The 23,982-nt window shown below is 46.9% G+C and overlaps 2 protein-coding genes across 4 annotated transcripts in view; one reads left to right on the top strand and one right to left on the bottom strand.

Annotated features, from left to right (window-relative positions):
• The window catches only part of LOC147634382 (RNA pseudouridine synthase 4, mitochondrial-like), a 125,721-nt gene that overhangs the window by 81,698 nt on the left and 20,041 nt on the right, over positions 1–23,982 (top strand). For all 3 annotated transcript variants that reach the window (XM_086805523.1, XM_086805524.1, XM_086805525.1), the window contains exons 6-7: positions 3,849–3,971; positions 4,152–4,259. In XM_086805523.1, the coding sequence (XP_086661649.1) occupies positions 3,849–3,971; positions 4,152–4,259 (231 nt within the window). The remainder of the gene's footprint in view (positions 1–3,848; positions 3,972–4,151; positions 4,260–23,982) is intronic.
• LOC147634383 (uncharacterized) lies at positions 13,809–16,456 on the bottom strand. The gene is made up of 3 exons (XM_086804603.1): positions 15,042–16,456; positions 14,631–14,946; positions 13,809–14,500 (listed from the first exon to the last, which is right to left on the bottom strand). Exons 1-3 carry the CDS (start codon positions 16,454–16,456, stop codon positions 14,075–14,077), a joined length of 2,157 nt encoding a protein of 718 aa, XP_086660729.1. The 3' UTR covers positions 13,809–14,074.

Below are 23,982 nucleotides of genomic sequence, written 5' to 3'. Positions count from 1 at the left end.
TGTAGCGGAAGTATTCATAATTAAGGATCCTGTCACACAAGTCTCACACCGCCTTTTGGATCTTGAGTTTCGTGAGTTTAGCAATCCACTTTTATGACTTAAAACTTTAAGAGATTTAGAGATAGAAACTGTACACCATATTGGGTCCCGAATTACCCAACTGAAGGGCGCCCTATCCCGTTACCGGAATGGTATTTGCTTTTATTACTTTGAAGAGAATGACTTTGGACTAACGATAAGCCAAATGCAAGATCTCGGAGGACCAAGAGTCGGGCTGAACTGTACACGGTTGTAGAAGCACCAATATGACCGATCTCGAGCCTATGAACTTTTCCCAATGGAATGAGGGAAGGCTGCAAATCTGAGGCTGAGGTATGGGCTGTTTGGGACTGTTCTAAGCTATGTATTAATGCTAAAAATGAATGTATGCATACGTGTTACCTTCACCGAATTTGTGCAAAGGCTGTATGAAAGGCTGATGCTATGCAATGCTGAAAACTACTTCAAGGCTGAAAACGCAAGGGTGTTGATGCTCTGTTGCTGGCCGGCTGCTGGATATGCTGAAAACGCAAGGCTGAGGGAACTCTGATGCTGGCCGGTTGCTGGATATGCGGCGTTTTGATGATATGCTCCTAGATGCTCAAGCGTTAATGCTCCAACGAGCTGATGGTTGAATCGCTTGGGAATGGATGATAGATTGGTGCAAATGAATGCTATTTTTACTACTCATGGGCTGGTTGGTTGGCTCCCTAGAGCTACACGACTTGTTCATGTTAAATAATGATATTTAAATGTTGTAAAATATGGAAAAATGCTAGATAAATGCTAATAAATATCGTAAAAATACTAGATGCTATTTCAAGGCTTTTGCAATGGTCTATGTGCAATGGATGAATGATATGCAATATGCGGAGTGCTTTCTAATGCAAACCCTAAGGTTTCTACTGACTCTACATGCATGAATGATTCTCTCCAAGTGGGTTAAGGGACTTGACTGACTGACTCACTATGGCTGAGGAATGACCTACGTAGTTTGTGCTTGACATATCTTGGACTGAGGATTACAATGGGGTCACGACGTACGACAAATATCATCCTAAAGGGTACTAATATTGTACAATGTTGCATTGATGATGATGAGCCATCTTTCCTTCCATGACTGGGAATGAGAGGGGGGTGTGGAGAGTAGGTTAAGGCGGTTGCACGTTAATGTACCATAAGGGGTAGTATAATGACAAGTGGGCATGGCAAGAGAGTTTAGGGTGGGGAACTGTTTTGCTGGTGCAGTTGGCAGAATTCCTTAAGATAATATCATCCTAAAGGGTACTAATATTGTACAATGTTGCTTTGATGATGATGAGCCATCTTTCCTTCCATGAGTGGGAATGAGAGAGGGTTGTGGAGAGTAGGTTAAGGGGGTTGCACGTTAATGCACCATAAGGGGTAGTATAATGACAAGTGGGCATGGCAAGAGAGTTCAAGGTGGGGAACTGTTTTGCTGGTGCAGTTGGCGGAATTCCTTAAGATAATAACAATCCTTATTCTCATGCCCATTCTTCTCACAGCAGCAATATTTTTGCTTGGAACATTCTGAGGTGGTGTGCCCAGGAGACCGACATTGTGCACACCAGAGACCTTTCCTAGATTCTTGTTGAGACATGAGATCCTCAATCGCCCTCTTAAGTTGTGCCAAAGTGCTTTCTTCTTTCTGACACTTCTGACTCAACTTCAGTGCTTCCAGCTTAAGCCTAAGCTGAGATACTGGGTCGTCCGGGGGTAAAATGGTAAGAGTTGGGGAACCTGTATCACATTCAAACATTGTGCATGCATTTTCTAGTTGGGAGTCCAACTCCCAACTAGAAAATGGTAAGAGTTGGGGAACCTGTATCACGTTCAAACATGGTGCATGCATTTTCTAGTTGGGAGTCCAGCTCCTAGAATTCCATCAAGGTGGTGATTGGTCTAGACTCTACTTTCCCTGATCTTCTATTGGGTTGTCCTAGGCAAAGCCTGCATCACCCACTGATGCACCATGAAGTCTTTTGGGTATGTTGGCAGACGGGCCACCAACACGGTGGTTCATGTCATGAGCTCTGCTACACTTTCTCCAGGTAAGAGCTTCAGCTTTCCCAGTTCTTGTAGAATGAGGTCTTGATAGTTATCCAACCGGGACATCCTAAGAAAGGTGTCCCTTGTGGTGGGCCAATCTGCAAAGTGATCGAGAGGGAACTTGCTAAACCATTTGTCAGTAGAGCCTTCCAATATGGAAAGAAAGAGTACCACATAAGCATCCTCTCTTTCCAATCCCCTACTCTGACACATGGCTAGGAAGCGTCGAACATCGTCATCCATGTCTTCCATGGCAGAACCTCTGAAAGTGGGAAGCTTGACATTGACCCAGCCCAACACGGAGGTCAATGGTTTTGGAGCAAGTGAATTTCCACCCTAGTTGGTGTCAATACATAGTTGCATGAAACGGAAACTGCAATGGCAATGGCCGGCCTCTAGAAACGTAAATGGCTGAAAACTAGGAAATGAAAACGGCTAGGAAACGGTGGATGTATGATACATAATATAAAATTAATGAAAAAATTAATAACTTGGGAAAAGTTTGAGGAGTATACCATCGTACTTTGATATAAATAGTGAGCAAAATTTGTAGAAAATCACCAAGCAAGCACTAGATGAGACAAATAAATGGGTGATATTTTGATTGGAGATTAAGAAAAGGAGAAATGGAAATGGAAACGAAAACAACAACCCTTAGGAAACGGAGTTTTCGCATTTCCGTGCTAGGAAACGGCTGTTTCTTGTTACTATATACTTGTAGGGTTTCCTAGATTTGCATGTCCGATGGGAAGGGGTGGAGGGGGTGATATGAAGTTGATTAGCCTCCTACGATTGTAATAATGGGGAGATAGAGGACTTTGGATTGGACTGACCTGATTGACACGAGAACGAGTGTTGGGCATACAGAGAACACTCAATGTAAAGTTACTAAAAGAAAGCTAGGAACTCCCGATGGTTAGAGTGCCGCACGTGGCATGCCAAATTTGTAGTGTACCTGTAGCAGGTTAGGTTACCCAGGTACACTAAGAGGATATGGTGGTTCACTCTTGAACTGTATGTCCATGGGAGTCACAGGATAGAACAGTAGGAAGAAACCATGGCATAACACACTTACTTAAGCAATACTTAAGTAAACTGGAAAAGCAAGGAACAATGCACAAGAATAATGTACTCCACTTGTATCGAACCAGCAGTTACAAACACCACGCACTGCACCATGCACACTCAGCAGTGGTCACAGTGAGGGATAACTTACTCTGCTTAGGATGGGATGACACAGTGAACACAGAACTCAAGAATAGTGGAATAGCACATAGTAGCTTTGCAATGGACAAGATGGAACTATAAGATAGCCTATATCCCCTTTGAACAGGGTAGAATGCCTTATAATTCTCCACATTTAGTACTTAATTGGAGCTAGTTGACTTGCTTGGTGGCCTTCTAGCAGTCTTTTTGTTTGATCAGAAAAGGACTCTTAATATAATTGTAAAAATTTTCGAGGCTCCAAGGCTTTTTAGCAGGTAAGTGGGCTGGCTTGAGCATTGTATGCTGTTTGGGAATTGCCTTCAGGTTTCCCTTGGGCGAAATTATTTGGTCTCTTTTGTCTTGTAACTTGGTATCATATCTTAGAAGCATTTGATTTGCCAAAGAGTTTCGAGCAGTTCATGCATGAGGAATAAGCATGCCCTGTTTTGAAATTGTGGTTGTAGCTGCTGATTTGCAGAAGAAAGTTTACTTTTATACCTGTAATGGTAGGGTTTGTGCATTCTTATTATTAGGTGCACAGGCTTGACAAGGAGACTAGTGGGATAATGGTGCTTGGTAGAACACAGGAAAGCACCACTATTCTTCATGACATGTTTCGTGCAAAGACTGCCAATGCGATCTCATCAGGTTGTAAGGCATGCTCCGAGCCCCTTTCCCCTGAATTTTAATTGCCTTGCGTGATTTAAACACTTATCAGTGATTATTCTTTTATATTAGTCAAATTCGTAAAGTATTCATGGTTTGATTGTGCTATTACTTATCAAGCTGTGATTCTACGTGCCAACTTACTGATATTTAAAATTTAAAACATTCAGGATTCTGTGGTTCATGACAGAGTCAGAGTTATAAAACGAAAGTACTGGGCATTGGTGATTGGAACACCTAGTAAGCGTAAAGGTCGCATAACAGCTCCACTTAAGAAGGTTTGTCTTTCTTTTCCTTTGTATTGAAACCAACAGTCTGTTCTTTTGTGTATGCTATGATGTAAGTGGTGAAGTGATTACTTAAAGGTAACCCATAGGTAGACCAAACCTTACTTTATCACAGAATCGACTTATTGAATCACTCAGAAAGAAGGCATGTAACCTATCATCACAACTTTAAAATCAAGATCTGTAGCTCACCACCAAACCGAAGAGTTTACTCTTGGCATCCACCATCACTCAAGTTTTTATTGGCCCTAATACGAACTCATCCAACTTCCAATTGCAAGTCTTCTATGTGCAAGTACCTCATACAAGTCAGGATTGCACAGGGTGTGTTCACTCTTCAAGAGGCTATACTACATAAGCATAACCATACATCAGGTTGTTTTTTCTTGCTTGCAACTGCTTGGCTGGTTTTGTATGTGGATGAATATGAGGTTTTTTCTTTCCATGCATGAAATACAGGGTACTTACGAATGCCGTTATTCTATAGAAACACAGGTCCAATGCATAGTTGCACTCTCTATGTACGACCCCCTGATCCATACCTTACTATGTACTGTATGGAACCTTTCATACGCTGCATGGAATGCAAAAGCTTTTTTAAAGTTATTGAGGCCCAATTTGTCCTGAACCTTATTAGGTAGCTTGTATGCCTCATCCATGCAGCCCATATGTTTCTCCATCCAGATGCACGCGCCATCTATGCACAACTTTTTAAATATAGCATGTTTTATGTATATACCCTTTTAATTGAAAACGGAGGCAATGTATTTAATGTACCTTATCCTGGTCAGTATTTTCTGAACCTGTGCCATGCACGGATTGCACGTACACCATTAGCATCTTGATTCTATGATGACTTCTGCTCCTTTGTACAACCCGACCCTTAGGTGCATGTGGTGCACACATATCACCTCTCAACAATGACATTGAGCAACGTGACATTGATTGATACAAGTGAAGGAATAGAAACAGAACTCTCTTTATATGTTTTGATGATGGATTTTTTGTGAAGACACAACAGCAGAAGGTATAGTAGATAAATTCACTGTACTAAAAGGTTTTTGTAGAAATGTTCAAATACATTTCCAATATTTATCAGTAATCATCAACACACTAGTCTTATGTTTTTGCTGATTGAGACTGCCTCCTTTTTCTTAGAGTTTCCTAAAGCAAACTCTAAATCAGCTGTCATAAACTCCTGAGTTCTCGGGACATGTTGTGCTGTCTGATCTTGGTATGTGTATCAATCATATGAGTGGCATCCATATGGAGTCCATGGACATAACAGGATGGCCTGGGCATGCGTATGGATCATATGGGTGGTGGCCATATGGAGTCCAAGAGAATGGCATGATATTTTGGACTTACGGGCAGTGCCCATATGGACTCGGGCAGTGCCCATATGGATAATCAGGTTTGGTACACGTGGTGTACTGTGAATGTATAATACTCTACGTAAGTGCTAGGGTTTGAGAGTAGAGTGCAGTGGAATCTCTCGCACAACACACACACGAGTCCTAAGACTACTGTTGTGTATTATGTACAAGAAGAAAGTATTACAACTGGAATTCGAGTACAAACGATGGGCCGATAATGCAAATGGCAACTCGCAGCCCAACACTGCTGAAGATCTCCTTGGCCAGCTCATGCTTCAAGAGAAACGTTCTGTAGAGACACTAGCGTCAAAAATTGCAGTTGATAATGACGATTTTCCACAATGCGTATATATAGCACCAATAGGTGGTGATCGGCTTGATGATATATTGTTGGCTTGTTCAAAGGACTTGCCGATTGGCTGTCCTCTGGCCGAGTGTCACGTGGCACTTGCCTTGTCCAAGAGTGTGAAGTCGTTCCCAAAGGCATGGATGGACTCGGCTTGGCAGGGGGAGGGAGGGGGCGGGGGTTTGAGGGAGCCCTCAATGGCCTTGCGGCACCGTGCCCGCCAAATGTGCCACGCCGCAATGCTGTTACCGCTGACAAGTTCCTTTTGGCTGATGTGAGTGTTGGACAGCCATCCTCTACTTGTGTCTTTACTGACAGTTAGAGCGCTTTGGTAGTAGGGAGGAACCCAGTGATTCATGCTCGCACTCAGCACATGGAGGTGTGCAGATTTAGGGTTAGGGTTTGCAACATCAAAGCGCGTGCGCGCGCGCGGGCACACACACACACACACACAACGATAGTCTGTGGAGAGATCAACTTGGTCTATGTGTCTACACATGACAACATGGTAGATTTGTTCACGGAGGCTCTTCCTCATGAGAAGTTTGAAGCTTTTTGCAAAGCTTTGGGTTTGTTGCCTTTTGGGGATTGATTAGCCATATCCATGTGCATGTTCACATCATCACTCTAGGGGGTTTGTAGACATTTATGCCACAGTAGTTGCCCAAGACACTTTTTCCCTCACTAGGAGGTTTCTGGCGCTTTGCTGTTGCAAACCCTAACCCTAAATCTGCAGGTCATCCAACACAAGCCTCCTCCGTGTGCCTGTCCTCTGAGCCCTCTAGCATGATAAAATCCCCACCTCTGCGCCAAAAATCAGCGTGGGGAAGAGCCTGTCTCACCTGGCCCAAGAACTGAGTCCACCATGCCACCCTATTGGGGGCATAAATGTTGAGGAAACCCACCTGGTCCTTCCCAATCCGGACTATAATCCATTGCGCCCTCCCTTGAACAATGATGCTTGAATCCAGCACCGATGGAAGCATCTACTCATTGACCGAAATGCACAACTCTTCTTGGTTCCCCTCAGGGCCAAATGCTGGGGATCAAAAGGTATGGGTGCATCTAGGCAAAATTTTCCCGCATATGCCCTCCCCAAAGGTGATGTTGCAAGAACAAAAGATCAAGTGGGCCTCCTACAACGGGCTCTCTGAAGGTCCTGAAGAAGCACTCCTCTTTTGCGGTGGAAGCGGTCTCCCCTCCCCCCAAAAAATTAATAATAATAATAATAATAATAATAATATATATTTTGTGAACATTCCAAGAGATGATCCGCAAACTAAGGATGGGGGCAGTGGGACCTGTTGAGGACACCCTTTCCACGGAGGGTCTTTAGAGTCGGTTTGGAGGGGGAATAATCATAGTCTAATTGGGACGAGATGCGGGCCAAGTGACCCCTGCAAGATCCTATCCTCCATAAAGCTCCACTCCGCTTTGGCTCTGCGGTACGCTTGCTCTGTGCTCTATTCATCGCAATAAAGGAAGCAAAGGAAGGGCCTTAAGGGGACAATGACTACCACGTGGAGGAACACATACAGTATCATCTCCAAGCTTGGGGCATCAGTGTCTCCATCCTGACATCGGAGGAAGGAGCTTGCTAACTCCATGCGGACCAGGGCTCAAAAGTGGGTGACGATGTCGACTACACGGCTATCTCCCAAATGTCGAGCTAGGGAGACCGCCTGGGAGTGAATGGCGGAGAAGGCAGGCTCGCATCTACCGGGACTGACGCTGAGAGGAAAAAGAGGACCACGGCTCCACTACCTCGTGTATGGTGGAAGACCACACAAACGTAGAGTGGCGCCATGATCTCCGAGAACTCACCGGCCTCATCAAGAAGGCATCTCAGGAGGCCATTGTCGACATGCGCCCTCATGATGATGGTGGTGGTGGGGGGGGTGTCACTCGGGGGGGAGGGCATCCATTAGGGAGGCTGCAATAGTCATCTCCAAAGGATTCCTGAACTGGCGAAGGCGGTGATGTTTTTTTGGTAACCTTTTTTCTCTTTAGGTTGTGTCTAGGAGCTAGCACAATCATGTGAGATAGGTAGTTGTAATGTACTATGTTGGTCTAGACTGTCGCTGTACACTCAGCTTTTGCTGGCCAAGATGGTTGATGTAGTTTGAAATCTATCTAGTCAACTGGGGCAGGTGGGTAGTCATACAAGGCCATACACTTGCTAAAAAGGGAAAGCTGTTCGTGAAGATGCGTGGGGAGAGATCGAGAAGAATGAAGACGAAAAAAAAAGGAGAAGGCGGGGAGCTCGAAAAAATTGTGCGGCAAATCCTTTTTTGAATGAAGGTAGGAAAAAGTCGTCTTATTGGATTTTTGTATTAAGGGGCTTTGGGTGAGGGTGGCAGGATACACACACACACACACACGTAGAGACGCAGACAATGAGTGAGAGCGGGTGAGTGGAGAGCTATGAGCTCTGGCTTTGTAAAAAACATATATATATATATGCTTTGTGTGTTTATGGCATGGAGAGTGAAGGGTTTGTAGAAGATGCAGCAGTTTAAGCTGATTTCGTGAGCATAAGACACAAGTGCAATCAATACGGTTCAGAAAGAGTTTTTTTCAAAGTCTGTGTGAATCTTTCTCTTGTTTGTCTTGGTTTACCAGTTGATGAGTACCGAGTGCCTTCATGTTCATTTAGCTTCTCTGAGAATCTTTCTGTTTCATGCTGAATATTACCTCTGAGTTGTCAAGAATGTCATGCTTAGGTGAGTAGCATGTTAATCATTGAATTTCTAAGAGACAAGAGCTATTGGGTCAGGGAGGACCTAGGTGCCTTTGGTTTTTGTTGGTTGTCTTTATGAGTTGAGTCAGTTGAAAGGAAAGAGCAGAGCAATTCAGTGTGAGAAGAGGGTCTAGAGAGAGGAAATCTTGTAGCTTGTCGGAGCAGGAAAACATTTAGATCAGGAGGTTTCTGGATCAGGAAGGTGTCTGAAGAAGTGCTGACTGAAGTAAGAGGAGTCAGGAGGAGGGCTGACTGAATCAAGGCATATGAGTCAGAATCAGGAGAAGTGTGAGAATCAGGAGTTGTCCGGGTCAGATTTGTCAGTAGTAAGCCTCGTAGGAATTGTCTGAGGAAGAACTAATTGAAGCTAGGATGGTCAAATTAGGAGCTGAATTAAGTCAAACTGTTCGAATTAGAAGCTAGTTAGATAAGAGCTGCCAGAATCAGTGTTGATTGAGTCATTGAGTCATAGCTAATTGAATGAGGAAGAGTCAGTCAAGAGTTGTCAGGATCAGTATTGACAGAATCCACGCTGACTGAAGGAAGAAGTGACTGAATGTGAGCTGACTAAAGCTGAATGAAGTGGGAAATGACTGAACCAGTGCTGACTGAAGGAAGAAGTGGCAAAAATAGTGCTGACTGAAGGAGGAAGCATCAGAATCAGTGCTAACAGAAGCAGTGTTGATTGAGTCAGAGCTGATTGATGAAAACCAAGAAGAGAGCCGATTGAGTCAGAGCTGATTGAGGAAAGCCAGGAAGAGTGCTGATAGAGTCAGATCTGATTGAGTTAGAGCTGATTGAGGAAAGCCTTGAAGATAGCTGATTAAGTCAGAGTTGATTGAGTGAGGAAGAGCTAGGAAGAGAGCTGACTGAACGAGCATTGACAGAAGTAAGAGGTGTTAGAATGAGAGTTAACTGGTCAAGAGTTGACTGAAGAAGGAAGTGTCAAGTTAAGAGCTATTTGAATCTGAGCTGTCAGACGAGTTCTTAGACAAGGAACTGTCAGTTCTGAAACTGTTCAAATCAAAAGCTGCCGGATTAGGAGCTGTGTGGAGTGAGACTGAACAAATTAGAAACTGTCGGATTTGAAGTTGCTTGGATCAGATATTGTCAGATTAGGAGCTAGTCAAATCTGAAGCATTCGGAGCAGGAGCTGTGTGAATCAGGGAAAGGGTTTGAAGGGGTTTAGGAGCTGTCTGAATCAGAAAGGTGTCCGAAACAGCTCTCAGGATCAGGAGGTGTCCGGAGCTGCATTTAAGCAAAGACCAGTGAGCTGAAAACAGGCAAGCCAAGACCTTCAGTGTGAGTGCTCTCATTGACTAGTGCCCCCACTAAGGAAGGCTTTAGATCAGGTCTAGCTTGTGTGAAGAAACAAGTACTATAGAGCACAGGTTATGCCTACCTATTTGGGGATTCCTTTGTTCTTTGGAAAGGAAGGGGAGGATGCACAAACATTTTTAGAAAACGTGGCTACTTCATGCATTGTGAGCAACAAGGATACACTAGCAGATATGAGGACTACCTTGGTTTTGGGACTGAGGAAAGAGGCTAAGGAGTGGTTTAATAGTTTGGAAAGACAGGTACAACAGGACCTTGATCAGTTGGAAACAGCTTTTAAAACTCATTTTGCAAGGGAAGAGATGCAGCAGCCTTATGGCAGAAGATTGTTGACTTGAAACAAAGGAGGTTACAGGAGTATGCTGAATATAAATATGATTTTCTAAGGTTATGGGGCAGGTGTTTTAAGTGTAACTATTTACGAAGGGTGCTCAAGAGTGTTCAGACTTGTCTAGGTGAGTAACATTGGTATCATAGCACGGTTGTTTACCTCTCTTGAGTGGGGGAGCGATGTTGTGCGCTTGGACATTCCTTAAATAGTTCATTTTACACTATATGGACAGCCAAGCAAGTGGTGATGAAATGCCCAATTCAAGTGGCACACATGCTTCGGATGTAGTGCAGGACATGTATTTTAGACAAACTCAACAAAGGAAAGTATGTATTTTCCCTGTGAATATTCGACTTGGCTAAAAATTTGTGGTGCTAATCACGCCTTTTGAATAAAGTGGGTGAGAAGGCTAACCCTTGTATACCGGTACAAAGAGAATAGTGTGTTGTTTGCCTTGAGTTGTTTGAGGGAAACATTGTCAATGGTTGAAAAGCATGGTATATATGGTTATCATTGGAATTCTCAGGCTCCCTTTTATTGGGATGTATTGGGTTTATGGAGTGCATGGATTGAGGATTTTTCTATGGATTTTCTATTGGTTGTTGAAATGCATGTGGCCGAAATGCCTATAAATTGGATATCTATGGCTTTGAGTGATTCTTATATTATGTTTTAAACTTGAGCCCACGTCTTCTTCGAGGTGCGTGTTAGAGTAGCAACACGGAGTGCAAGTGGTAGAGTGGACATGACGCCTAGTTGGCAGGGGATATATATCTATGCCAAGGATCATGTGGATTGGTACGTAGGGGTAGGAGACTCATGTCTACGCCAAGTGTTAGTAGACTTGAATCTGGTATGTTGGGGACTTGATGTTTGCGCTCAAATCTAGTGGGCATTCTATATTAGTGTGCTTGTCAATCGGTCTTCTATTTCTTGGCTTGGTGTTTGCATCTCTGTGCACGGAAGCCATTGGAGGGAGTAGTAAGCGTTTAACGTGACACTTAGGATTGGGGAACGAGGGGGCCGCTCCTTGGAGACGATTATAGGAAATATTCATTGGCATATGATTTATCTCATTGATATTGGTTATTGAGACACATCTGGCTCTTGTGTCTGTATCTAGTAGAACTTTCTGGATTCTCAAAATGGGAATATGGATGATTTGGATTTCCTTATGAAATTATGGATTTTTAAAGCTATGTGAAGAGAGATTTTATATATTGGTTTTGCATTGGTCGAATTTGGCCTTTATCAGTCTCATATATTGGAACACACACACACACGCGCGCGTGCGCGCACACAGTTGAGGACATTGTTTTCAAAAGATGGAGATCATGTCAGCAAGTGTGACATAAGCTCCATAAAATTTCCATACAAGCTTTGGGAATGGGGGATTATCCAGTACAAGTAGTGATGGACACCATGTGGTGTCCAGGGGCTAGGACTTGGGACTTTGTCCGCGTGGGAAACACACCCTGGGCCCCTATGGACATTTAGGGTATTAAACATGCGAACAAAGGCTTATGGACATATGTATTTGTTGGGCATTCGCACTTTCATAATGAGGGTGGTCAGTTTATTAAGGAGGCTGGACATTTTATTATTTGGGCACCCCGTATTTTAAAGATGTTCACATTCATTTAATTGACAAGACTAATTAGTAAGTGGGCGCCCAGGGAGTGCTAGATTTCACATTCATTTATTGTATATGGTAGACATCATGGATTTAGGTCAAAAAGTTGTTGGCTTCTATTGACTTGTATTTTAATATGGATAAGCTTGCTATACATGGAATACATAAGATTTTTCAACATTAAAGGAGTGATTTGGCTACATCACGACTTTGTGTAGCAATGCGCATCACTCTTGTTGCTCTCCGTACACTTCCGTACAGCATTCTTTTTCAGTGTGCCTGTTTGTACAGCCCTGTACGTGCCATTGCGCTAACATCTTCTCCTCTACGGATGTGTCATCACATTAGTACTTGATGTACCTTTTGTTGAAGATGATACCATCATGTGTACTTGCTGGTCTCTCCATGTTTTTTTGGGAAAAAGGCATCTATCAAGTATGAAAAATATACGAAAGGGAGATTTCAAACCAAACAAGGGGGAAATCTCAACCAATCAGGTGCCTTGTGCTGCCAGCAAAGTCCCATATGAGTGGCAATGAAAAAGATGCCATAATCCCACTCTTTCATAAACTTGCTAGCGCTCTCTCCACAGTCCTAGAAGATCCCTTGATTTTTTCCCAAGTGGCCATGAGAGTGAGGATGGTATCACTACAAATCGTGCAAATGCACTATGACTCATAAACCAAAGTACCCTCAATGGCCTTAGTGCATCTAGCCTTCCAATTGTGCGAGGCTGTTGTGCTAGCAAGTAGGTGGTATGTATCCCGAGTTCGGAATGTACTGAAGATGGCATTATGGTGGCGAGCAACTCCCAGATTGATCATAATGACCAGATCCCTGTCGTTTTCCTCATACATGAGCTGTGTGCCCGACTGTGGCAACCAAATGATGGCACCAAAAGAAATGTAAGCATGCTTCCTCATCCTTCCAAGGAGATGTGCTATCACAGTCCAAATCCTTCCTCATCCTTGCAAGAAATGTAAGCATCCTTCTTCATCCTTTCAAGGAGATGTGCTATCACAATCCAAATCCTATGTGCTTCCTTGCACTCCCATAAGCAATGGTAGAGTGTCTCTGAAGCTCCTGCAGATCTTGGGCATGTTGGGCTAACACTGATGACGACCGATCTGCAATGGTTGATGGCAAGACCACCAAGTAGAGAAAGCCAAACAAAGGAGGATATCTGAGTCCTCTTGTAAGAATGCCACCACCTCCTCCAAATAGTCCTCTGAATGTCAGGTGTGATACCATAAGTTTGCCAATGAGGTCTAAGATTAGGGACTCTGTGAATGTGTATTAGGACAAGATGCTTGTCGTTCCGCACAGTATAACTAAAGAAAGGCATGCTTTTCATCGGGTTGGTAGCATCCCTCCACTCCCACTCACCATGGTCCCAATCATAGTTGCCACACGTTTTTTGAAACGCGTTTTTGAAACGTGTTTGAAACGTTTCAAAAACGTTTCAAACAAATTTCCAAAAGTTTTTTAAAAGTTTTTTTCAAATTTTTTTTCAGGTGTTTTTTCCAGGTTTTTTTTAGGGGGGTGTCCATAAATTTATGTTTGGTACAGTTTAATGCTAAAATCTACATTCAACTTTCATATACATGAATCATGATACATCATGAATGATGAATCCATGATTCAAATTTCATACTGAATCCTGATTCTTAATACATCATACATGATTACAATTTACATCATACAATGATCATACATGTAACATGAATCATGATACATCATACATGATACATGGCAGTCTTCAGGAATCAGGAATTAGATCATAGATGGCAAAAACCCATATAATTATTAATAGCATAACCAGTTTGAAGTTACAAGTTACAACTTACAACATACTAAGCAACATACTAAGCACTAGTGAATAGTGTCAAATGATAAATCTGAAATCTGAAATACAGATGTCTGTACCGAAAGACCAAATACAAAAACTCTGAAAAAACAAATGGTCTCCAATGTCTGGAGTCTGGACTCTCAACTCTAGACTCAAGTGTCAAGAGTCAAGAGTCACTAGTAGTAACTAGTAACTACTCAGCATCATCCTCCTCTGAGGAATGTGAGTCTGTGTCGTAAGAAGATGAAGCCTCAGCCTCAGCCTCAGCACTCGTAGATGCATGATCTGCTGATGTCGGTGCCCGTGATCGTGTCATAGTAGCTGGTGCCATCATCTCCTCGTATAGCATGGCATAGATGTCGCGCTCCTCAGCAGGGATCTCTGGTACGTCCTTCACTTTCTCTATGTCGATCTTGTCGACATTCACTTGGCGCGGCTCAATGGGATTGCCTTGCTGCTCAATTAAACGGAGGTTGCAATGACAATACACCAACCGTTCTAATTGAGCAGTGGACAATTTGTTCCTCTTCTTTGTATGGAAGAGGGCCCATGTGCTCCAGTTTCTCTCACATGGACCAGAGCTGCAATCCTGTGAGAGGACTCGTAATGCAAGGCGTTTCTGTCAAAAGATAACAGAAAACTTTATAAATAATAAGAAGAAACAACTTATATAAGTTGTAAGTACTAAGTTGTTACTTCAAAGTGCAAACTTATTACATGTAAGTTGTAACTTGTCAGTGGGCACTTACCAGAACTGGAGTACCGATGCCATATTTCTCCCACCAAGAGACTGGCTGAAGCTGAGTCTCTCTCAAAACTGCAGTGGCTCTCCCAAAGGCATGACTCCCATTCCGAAATACTAGGAGCTCATCCTCTAACTTCCTGAGGAGCTGAACATCACCTCCAGTCCAGGTCTGGATGTAAGACTGCCATCCCTCTTCTAGCTCCTCATTGTTGAACTGCTCCTCATTCCGCCATAGTGGGTGTAGTATATGGGCAACCGCATGGATTGGCCTATGAAACCAATCCCATCTACGGTTCCACACCTCCCTGATGTCCTGGATCCTGTTCAACGACACTTGGAAGCATGGAATTAATATCAATGTATAATGTGGCCACTGGCAACTAAAAGAACAACAATGACATACAATGATACATACCTCTCAGCTGATAGTATAGTGCATCGATCTAGGGCCTCTCCAATGCGGTCCATGAACTCATATAAGAGTCCAAGGGTGCTGCCCTCCATGTCCGTAATGCGAAGCACACTATATATAGGCTGAGTGGCCGTGACAAGTGCAAGGGCCTCAGCCCACCAAGTGTCTCGCATTACCGCGCGCACAAATGCTACTGCCTTGGGATGCTCTCTATCATCCCATGCCATCCACTCCTGAGAGACAACAGTGCGGAGTAAACCTGTACGGACCCGCACAAGCCTCTCAACCACAATGAGCATGTAAGCAAACCTGGTGTTTGAGGGCTTCAACAACTCCAAATCACTGTGTGCACGAAACATAGCTAAAACCTTTGGCCTCTTGGTGACAAACTTCACCATGCTCCGAGAAGTACTAAAGAGGTCGGCAATCCACCCAATTTTGGCCACATCCTCTATCAAGAGGTCCAAGCTGTGTGATGCACATGGAGTCCACACTATCTTTGGAAACTCATCCTCTAACATCCTGCCCATAGATACACAATTTGACCCATTATCTGTAACTACCTGCACTATGTTCTCTGGGCCAATCTCTAGCACTGCCTCACGCAAATGTCTCCATATGAATGCTCCAGTAACAACTGTACCTGGAACCGAGGCATCAATGGCACGCAAAAACATTGTGCCCTTACAACAGGACACCAAAATGTTATATACATTTCTCTTTCTCATGTCTGTCCAGCCATCACAAAGCAATGTGCATCCATATTTCTGCCAGGTTGCCTTCAAAGGCTCCATCTCAAGCTCCACTGCCTTCTTCTCCTTCCTTAAGTGGGTTTTGCGAAGGGACTCATAAGATGGACCCTCCCACTCATACCCAATGCGGCTGATAGCTTTAATGGCCTTCTTCCAACGAGGAGTACGCACGACGTGAAATGACAAAGCGCATTGTATAAACAACTTTGTCAATTCACGTGTGGCCTCCTTGACAGCTTGCTTTTGTATGCCTGCTTTAATGCCTGCCCTCTTTAGAGAAGGCACGGTGGGCAATGAAGATCTGTGGGCTACAGGAATGGAGCTAGACCCACCTGCTTGACTCTGCAAATCATCCTCTGTCCTAGCTCTTTTGGACACATCACCTACAGAATCTGTATCCTGTACATCATCATCAATAGGCTGAATTCCCTTTGCTGCTTCATGTTCTCTCTTCCATTGCTGAAGAGACGCTACAACCTCTCTTGGTACTTGACTGCAAGGGCCAATGCCTTCCCCTCTTACTCCTGTAAAATGGGCCTTTACCCTAATAATAGACCCACCTGACACTTTGGCACAAAAATTGCATTTCCACCTTTCTGTGCCTGAACCCCCATATCTGCTCACAGGAGTTACGTGGTTCCACATGGCATCCTTAGCCCGAGGCATGATGAATGAATGAAGAAATTTGGGCAACCTGGCAAGAAATGCCCAAATTTCAAATCTGAAATTTGGTCCAAAATCAGAAAAAATCAGCATTTAGGGTTATTAAAAACCTGAGAAGCAGGGTGCGTAGGGGCCGGAGGAGTAGGCTTGGTGCGTAGGCAAGGTGTGCATGCACCAATGTAGGCAACCTGGCAAAAAATGCCCAAATTTCAAATCTGAAATTTGGTCCAAAATCAGAAAAAATCAGGATTTAGGGTTAGTACAAACCTGTTACCTACGGTGCGTAGGGGCCGGGGGAGAAGGACTGGTGCGTAGGTAGGGGTGCAAGCAAACCTGGAAGACTTCAAAGGCTGGAAACGTCTCTTTCAAGCGTCACTTTCAAAACTGAAATGCCAGGAGATACTGCATCGTACGTTTTCTATCATAAAAAAAAACTGGCCCAGCAAAAAAACGCGTTTCAAACGTTTGAAACGTTTGCACGTTTCAAACGAGTAGCCTAAAGTTTGAAACGCGTTTTTTTGCAACTATGGTCCCAATGCAAATGCCTGATAGGGCTCCATACAACCAAAGGCTCTACGCATCTGCGATCATTCCTAGGGTGAGATCAATTTGAAAGTGCTTCCCTGCTCTGCCAACAACTCTCAGAGGTTGCACCACTGGGCCGTCGGTGATATTCTGCGTGTCACATCTCCCCAATTACCATCCATCTTGTACAGAGAAAAAGACTAGTGTGTCATCCTCCCCTCTCGCAGGCGCCCGAAGGGGGGGGGGGGGGGGGGGGGGGGGGGGGGGGGCATAACCTATAGAGGTACCCCTGCCCCTCAGAAAAACTCCAAACCACGAGTGATGAAGCCCTTCTTCCTTGTGATCTAGTGGTTGGGTATGGTAGCATCAATCTACACAATCCTCTGACTAGAGCCCCTGAGATGTTGCGTAAGCACCCCTCTCTGATTCTCCGTGAGGCTTTTACGCCTCTTCCAATCCACCACTGTGGGGAGGAGAGTCTCATAGCCAGCCCACTGAATATCTGAATGTGTAGCTGCCCCAAGAGCTCTACCATACTCATCCAAGATTGAGTCATCCACATAATGGGCTGTTTGTTGCTGTGTGTTACTTTCCACCAGACACATCACATTATGCCACGAATACAGAGGAGATAGAGGATGGAGAGGAGGTGGAGGAGAGGGAGGAGACCGGAGGAGCTACACCACCATATAGTGCACTCTCAGATGAGATTACACAGTACCTCAGACTGGGAGGGGTCTTACTAGTGGGAGACTTCAATGCCAGGACGAGGGGGACCAATAGAAAAAGTGAACAAACCACAACACTCATCCGTCCCATGGACTGCCAAGAGAATATCATGCCTAGTAAACACGCCTAGCCACTATGGGGGGTCGGGTCTGAGATAGGAGTCAGCCACACTTGGGGAATAGCAGAGTCGATGTCGAGGCTGAGTCTATCTCTACCTCAGATCCCTGTCAAGCCTCTCTCCTGAGGCTCTAGGGGCAGTTGCCTGTGTGCAAGCCAATCTCCAAGGGACCTGGCAGGTCCTATGCTCAATGCTCCCCATAAAACATGAGGTTGGGCCCCCAACATATGGCCAGTTGGTAAACAAATCAGGGGTTCCAGATCAGGGGCTGCCGAAGATGCTCGCTTGAGGCTACCGGAGCTAACTGCCTAAGGGCCAGCCTAAGGTGATCCCAAGCTCGGAATATGCTGGCTGCAAATTTGTCCTCAAAAGCTGGGCTAAATCCGTGAGCCCACATCTCTATGAAGATCCATCTAGTAGTGCTCTGCACCTAGGGGGCCCCTAGGCATGGGGTACGGGCTGAAATCTGGGCCAAGAGGAAGTCCTTCCAAGGCTCACCACCGAAAAGGAGTCCTCTAACAATCAGCTTGTCTAGTAGGGCGCGGCTTTGAGGGTCAATGATGCCTAGGCCCCCTCTATATCGTGGCTGAATGATCACTCTTCAGGCCACCTTGGCCCGGGTAGGCCTCCCATCACTACCGGCCCACAAGTTGTTCCGGATCAACCGTTTACTTGACCAATGCATACTCGGGAGAAGACCCAACAAGAAGTAATGTACCACATGGTGGCAATTAGGACGTGGTTCGCCAATGCCACTCGACTAGCTAAGGAGAGTCTCGCAGAGCTCCAATATAAAAGCGTCTTCCGAATGCTCAAAAGAAGAGGGGCCAGCTGTTGGTTTGGAGAGATATCGATGCCCACCTGGTATCCGAGATAGTGGACTCGAGTGTCCCTGGAGATCCATTGAAAAGCCTCAACTGGGCGCCAAGTCGGGGTGGGTGCAGAGCCTACCCAAAAACCACACAACTTGTGCCAGTTGATCTGCGCTCTCGATGCACGACAAAAGATCTCCATTGCCTCAACGAATCTCTGGAGATTCCCTACATCTCCAGATAGGTATGCTGCTGTGTCATCTGCAAACTCTGAGTGTAGTAGCTCCTTATGAGTACGGAGGGGGAGATGCAATCCGTGGAGCCCCGTCTCTTGAGCAGAGAGGAAGCTGCTCATGGCCTTGGCGACGAATAGGAAAAGATAAGGTGCCAATGGATAGCCCTGCCGGATTGAGTGAGAAAGAGGGAATCTATTGCCTTGGGCTCCTTGAATGAGGATATGACTGTGAGAGGCTAACAAGTCTTGAAACACCACGGATCCACTCCATTGGGAACCCCATCCGGTGCATTCTGCCCTCTAGAAAGCTCCAATCAACCCTATCATAAGCTTTCTCAAAGTCTAGCAAGAGCACTATAAGGTCTTGCTGTCGCATCCTGGCTGAAGCTATCGCCTCCCAAAAGGTGAAGATGTTGTTCAAAATGCTCTGATCCTGAACAAAACCTGTTTGAGTGTCATGGATCAAGTCAGGGAGGAAAGGCTAAAGTCTCTGGGGCTGATGGCCTTGGCCTAGAACTTGTAGGCGGTCCCAGGAAGGGTGATGGGTCTCCACTACCGGATCTCCAATCTGTCACCACCCTTCTTAGGAATCAAGTGTATCAAACCCTCTAAAAGCCTCTCTTGCATGGCACCTGTGATCATAATCTCATTGAAGGCTGCCCGAAGGCTGCTTTCCATGAGATCCTAGTGGCGAAGAAATAAAGAAACTGGAAGCTTGTCTGCCCTCGGACATATTCTCCTAGGGAGAGCCGTCAATGCCTCCGCCAGCTCGTCTTCTGTGTGAAGGGAGTCAAGAAGGACCATAGAGCGGGGGGAACCACCTCTCTCGTGTGCAGCTAGACCCTCTCGCGCGTGTCCATCACCTGTGGGGATAATGGGGCACCTGTGAGGAGGGATCAGAAAAAATTAGTGGCGATGGCTCTCACATGAGGGGGGGGGGGTCGGAAACATTTTCTCCATCCTGGCCACACAACCTGCGAATACCATCTGTCCGTCTATGGGGGGCATGCAATCTGTAAGAAATCCCGCGTGACTTATCTTTGGCCTGGGTCCAAAAGGAGGCTCTCGCATGGTACCTGTAATGCCGCCAATGGTCCCCAGGCTAGACGAGGCCGAGAACCCAGCATATGACCCTGCTCTGTGCGAACCGCTGGGCTCCAGATGAGTGGCTGTCTGGGCTGCTCCTCATCACAAGAAGGAGGTCTCTGAGAGAGTTCCGGTCTCAGCAACTCCCAAGCTCGCAGGATGCTCAAGGCAAATCTGTCCTCCCATCCTCTACTGAGGCCTATCCTCCTCATCTCTATGAAGATCCATCGTATCTCTGGTGCCCAAGTCCCCTGCTGGGGGGCCCGAGCGTGCAGCCGCTGCAAAAGCAGCTCTTTCCAAGGCTCATCGCGCCTGGAAGCAACCCCCGAACAATAAGCTTCCCCAATAAGGCTCTACTCTGATCAACTGGATCTATAATGCCCAAGCCCCCCTGGGCCAGCGGAAGTGTAATAACTGCCCAAGCGACCTTAGCCCGGGCTGGTTGACCATCCCGCCCAGACCAAAGAAAGTTCCTGATCAGCCTCTGTACCTGGCTGATGCAAGAGCTCGAGAAGATCCAGCAAGACGTGATGTACCACATGGTCGCTAAAAGCACCTGATTTGCCACCACCACCCTCCCAGCCAAGGATAGCCGAGCTGTACTCCAATACAAAAGCTTCTTCCGAATGCTCAGAAGAAGCGGGGCAATCTGCTGCTCAGGTGACAAATCTAGTCCAATCTGGCACTGATCCAAAAGGCCACTGTCTTGCGCCAATTGATCAATGCTCCCGAAGCTGCACTAAAAACCTGAAGCGACTGCTCTGCCCTCTGAAGATTGACCTCCTGGCCATGCAAAAATAAACCCGTGTCATCAGCAAACTCAGCATCGAGCAGGTCCTCCCCCCGGACTGGGAGCTGGAGTCCTCTCAAACCAACCTCCTCTGCTGTCAGATACATGCTCATAGCCTCAGCAAAGAAGAGAAAAAGAAACGGGGCGAGAGGACACCCCTGACGGACTGATCTGGTCAACTCAAAACTCAGCCCCCATCCTCCTGCCATCAGCACCTGGCTACAAGCTGTGGAATATAGAGCCGCCACTCCTCGAATCCAAACTCGCTCAAAGCCCAGGCGAAGCATAGTGCCCTCTAAGAAACTCCAATCAACTCGATCGTATGCCTTCTCAAAATCGAGAAGCATCACGACCAGGTCCTCACCGAGAAATCTAGGTCGGGCCGTCGCCTCCCAGAAGGTGAAAATGTTGTCAAGGATACTACGCTCCTTGACGAATCCTGTCTGGGTAGCATGAATGAACTCCCCCAGGAAGGGCTGGATCCTCAAACTCAAGGCCTTTGCTAAGACCTTGTAGACAGTATTGAGGATCGTAATAGGTCTCCAATGCCGAATATCATCTGATACTCCCTCCCCCTTGGGGATAAGAAAGATCAAGCCCTCTTAAAAGCTCTGTGGCATCACCCCAGTGTCCAAAACATACTGAAAGCCCCTGCGGAGGCCTGGCCCCAAAAGGTCCCAGTAGCGCATAAAAAAGGCAGGCGTCAATCCGTCCTCCCCAGGGCAAATATGGCGCGGAAGGACCCTCAACGCCTCAGCAAGCTTAACCTCTGAAAGAGGCTCACCCAGAACTGTACGCATACGATCTGTGACCCTCCTCTGCACATGGACCCACACAGTCTGTCTGCAAGCATCCCGAGCCTCAGTGGTGGCTGGCTCCGCTGAAAGCAGGTCTCTATAGAACTCAGTGGCAATGGCTCTGATCTCCCCGGGCTCAGTGGCTACCGATCCGTCCTGCCTCCTGAGCTGGCGGACTCCTGCTCGAGCATGGCGAGATCCAGTGATCTCAAAAAACTACCCAGTCACTCTATCACCAAGCTGCGTCCACTGAGAGGCCTGGCGACGATAGTAGAACTCATGTCTCTGCTCCTCTGGCTCTCTACCCTCCTGGCGTGCCTGGCTCAGCTGGGACGCCACCCACTCACATGTAGGCTGCTGCTCCTGAAGGCGCTGAAGCGAAGCAAGGCTACGTCTCAACCGACGCTCCCGCTCACGTGTCAAGGCTGCAGCGTGCAAAAAAGAGCTGAGCTGGATGAGTCCCTGGGCACACTGGCCTGCTGCATCCTGGTCAGAGCTCTGGCTATCATGCCATATCCTCTCAATGTCCTCAGCGAGACTAGGATCTGTAAGTACCCTCTCTGGGATCCTCAACTGCAAGCTGGTCTCCCATGTCCTCTCCTCAAGTGTCAAAATAACTGGCGCATGGTCTGAAAAAGAGGTGCCAGTGAGAATGCCAACGGAGCCCCCTCGCTCCCCAAACCTGTCGCCCACATAGAAGCGATCGATCTGTGATAGATTAGTCCCTCCCTGCAGGCGATCCGACCGAGAGAAACTAAGACTGTCCTGAGAGCGGGAGAAAGCCTCATGCTGCCATGCATCAGTGATCCTCAGTGTCATGCAAAATCGCTCCCAAGCTGCAAGCTCCGTGCCGTGCACTGTAACATGACTGCCTCCCACCCTATGGGCTGGGTCCTCAAGCATGTTGAAGTCTCCCCCGATACACCAATGTGCGGCCTCTGGCAATGCATCCGTAACCTGGGTCCAGAACTCTGCTCTGGCACTAGCATGGTTGGGCGCATAGACATTGAGCACGCCAAAGAGCTCATCATGCATCCTCAGAATGACATACTGTGCTCTACCAGGCACAATGATCCCGCGATCCACAATGGCCTGCCACCATACATCCGCAATGACCATACATACTCCTCCCTGTCCACCCAAGGGGCCAAACCCTGCAGACCAAAAGGTTTCCCATCTACCAGGCATCACCGAACCGTATCTCCGGATCCTGCTCTCACCCAAATGGTGCTCCTGCATCATCAAAATATCAATACTGCCCCCAACGAGGCATCTCTGAAGCTCTTGCCTCAAGCAACCACGATAACGTATATAGTGTGCGTCGCCAAGGCCCTGCTCATTCCATGAGATGATCCTCATGGATGGCCTGCTGAGGTGGAGGCTGTCTCAGTCGTACGGCGGGCCTTCGCAAGCGGCTTGGATGGAGAATAGTCCCCATCCGAGCGGCTGCGAATCTGGCCCACCCGGTGTGCTGCAAGAATCTCGGACCAGGCGCCAGTGGCTGTGTCCCATGGCGACTGCCTCACGCTCAGACAAAGCAACCTCGTGTATGCATACATATCCAGGGTCGCGTGCTAAGTCTGCCACTATGCGAACCACCAGATGTCGAATCCCGGAGGCATCCACACTCCCGGGATCAAAGAAAAAATGAGCCAACTCCCATAGTCGGCCTATCACGTGTGTCACCTCCAGATCGCTCACATGGTGAGAAAACTCACTGCCTGAGTCTTCAAAGTGCTAAGAGCGAGATCCATAGTCCACTCCCGGTCGCTAGGGCCACAGAGAGGGAATGAGAAGGCCACTGCTGAATCAAGTGCCTCCTCCCCTCGGGCCGGAGATATCACTGCATGAACTCTGATGGGTGCTGGCTCATGGGGGCCCTCCACTCCAAAAAGCCGTGTGAAGGAATAATCAAAAGCCTCCGAGCGCTGTCTAGTGTCGAGACGACTCAGCTGACTGCGGATAGAGGATAGCCGTGAAGCCCGAATCGGCATGGTAAGTCTCCTCTGCGGTGCTCGAGCAAGGTCGGTGCTCAGTGTCCGCCGGACTGTAGGTGAGCGCCAGGGAACTGCCAGGGCCTCCCGGGGAGCTGAGGCGAGCGCGGGGGGGGGGGGAGGGGGTGGAGAAGGAGCCGCTGCCAAAACCGGAGCAGGGACGGGAGGAGGCGAAGGTGGAAGCGAGGCGGGAGGGGGGGTGGGGGAGAAGGAGGGGGTGCTGGCATCTCCTGGTCCTGTAGGGGAGCAAAGCTGTTCCTCACGGGAACCCAGTGATGCTGAGACTGTGGCTGCTGCTGCATCGGTCTCTGGGCGTGCTGCTGAGGCTGTCTCCCTCGACGGCACCCCTGTCCAGGCTGCCTTTCTGAGGTCTCTGTGGGCTCAGCAGGTGTCCCGGAGGCTGCCTGTCGAGCCGCATCTGTGGGCGGGCCTTCGAGGGCCTG

Source organism: Cibotium barometz, chromosome 11, assembly GCF_041138505.1.
Source record: "Cibotium barometz isolate CiBa-2024 chromosome 11, ASM4113850v1, whole genome shotgun sequence".
NCBI classification, from domain to species: domain Eukaryota; kingdom Viridiplantae; phylum Streptophyta; class Polypodiopsida; order Cyatheales; family Cibotiaceae; genus Cibotium; species Cibotium barometz.
Note: the sequence above shows the minus strand (reverse complement) of the source record. Positions and strands in the feature narration are given on the sequence as shown.

Coding starts and splice junctions, on each gene's coding strand:
- LOC147634383 (XM_086804603.1), bottom strand. CDS start 16,456: ATGCCTCGGGCTAAGGATGCCATGTGGAACCACGTAACTCCTGTGAGC. Junction 14,947..15,041: donor ACTATACTATCAGCTGAGAG/GTATGTATCATT, acceptor GTCGTTGAACAG/GATCCAGGACATCAGGGAGG. Junction 14,501..14,630: donor GCATCGGTACTCCAGTTCTG/GTAAGTGCCCAC, acceptor ATCTTTTGACAG/AAACGCCTTGCATTACGAGT.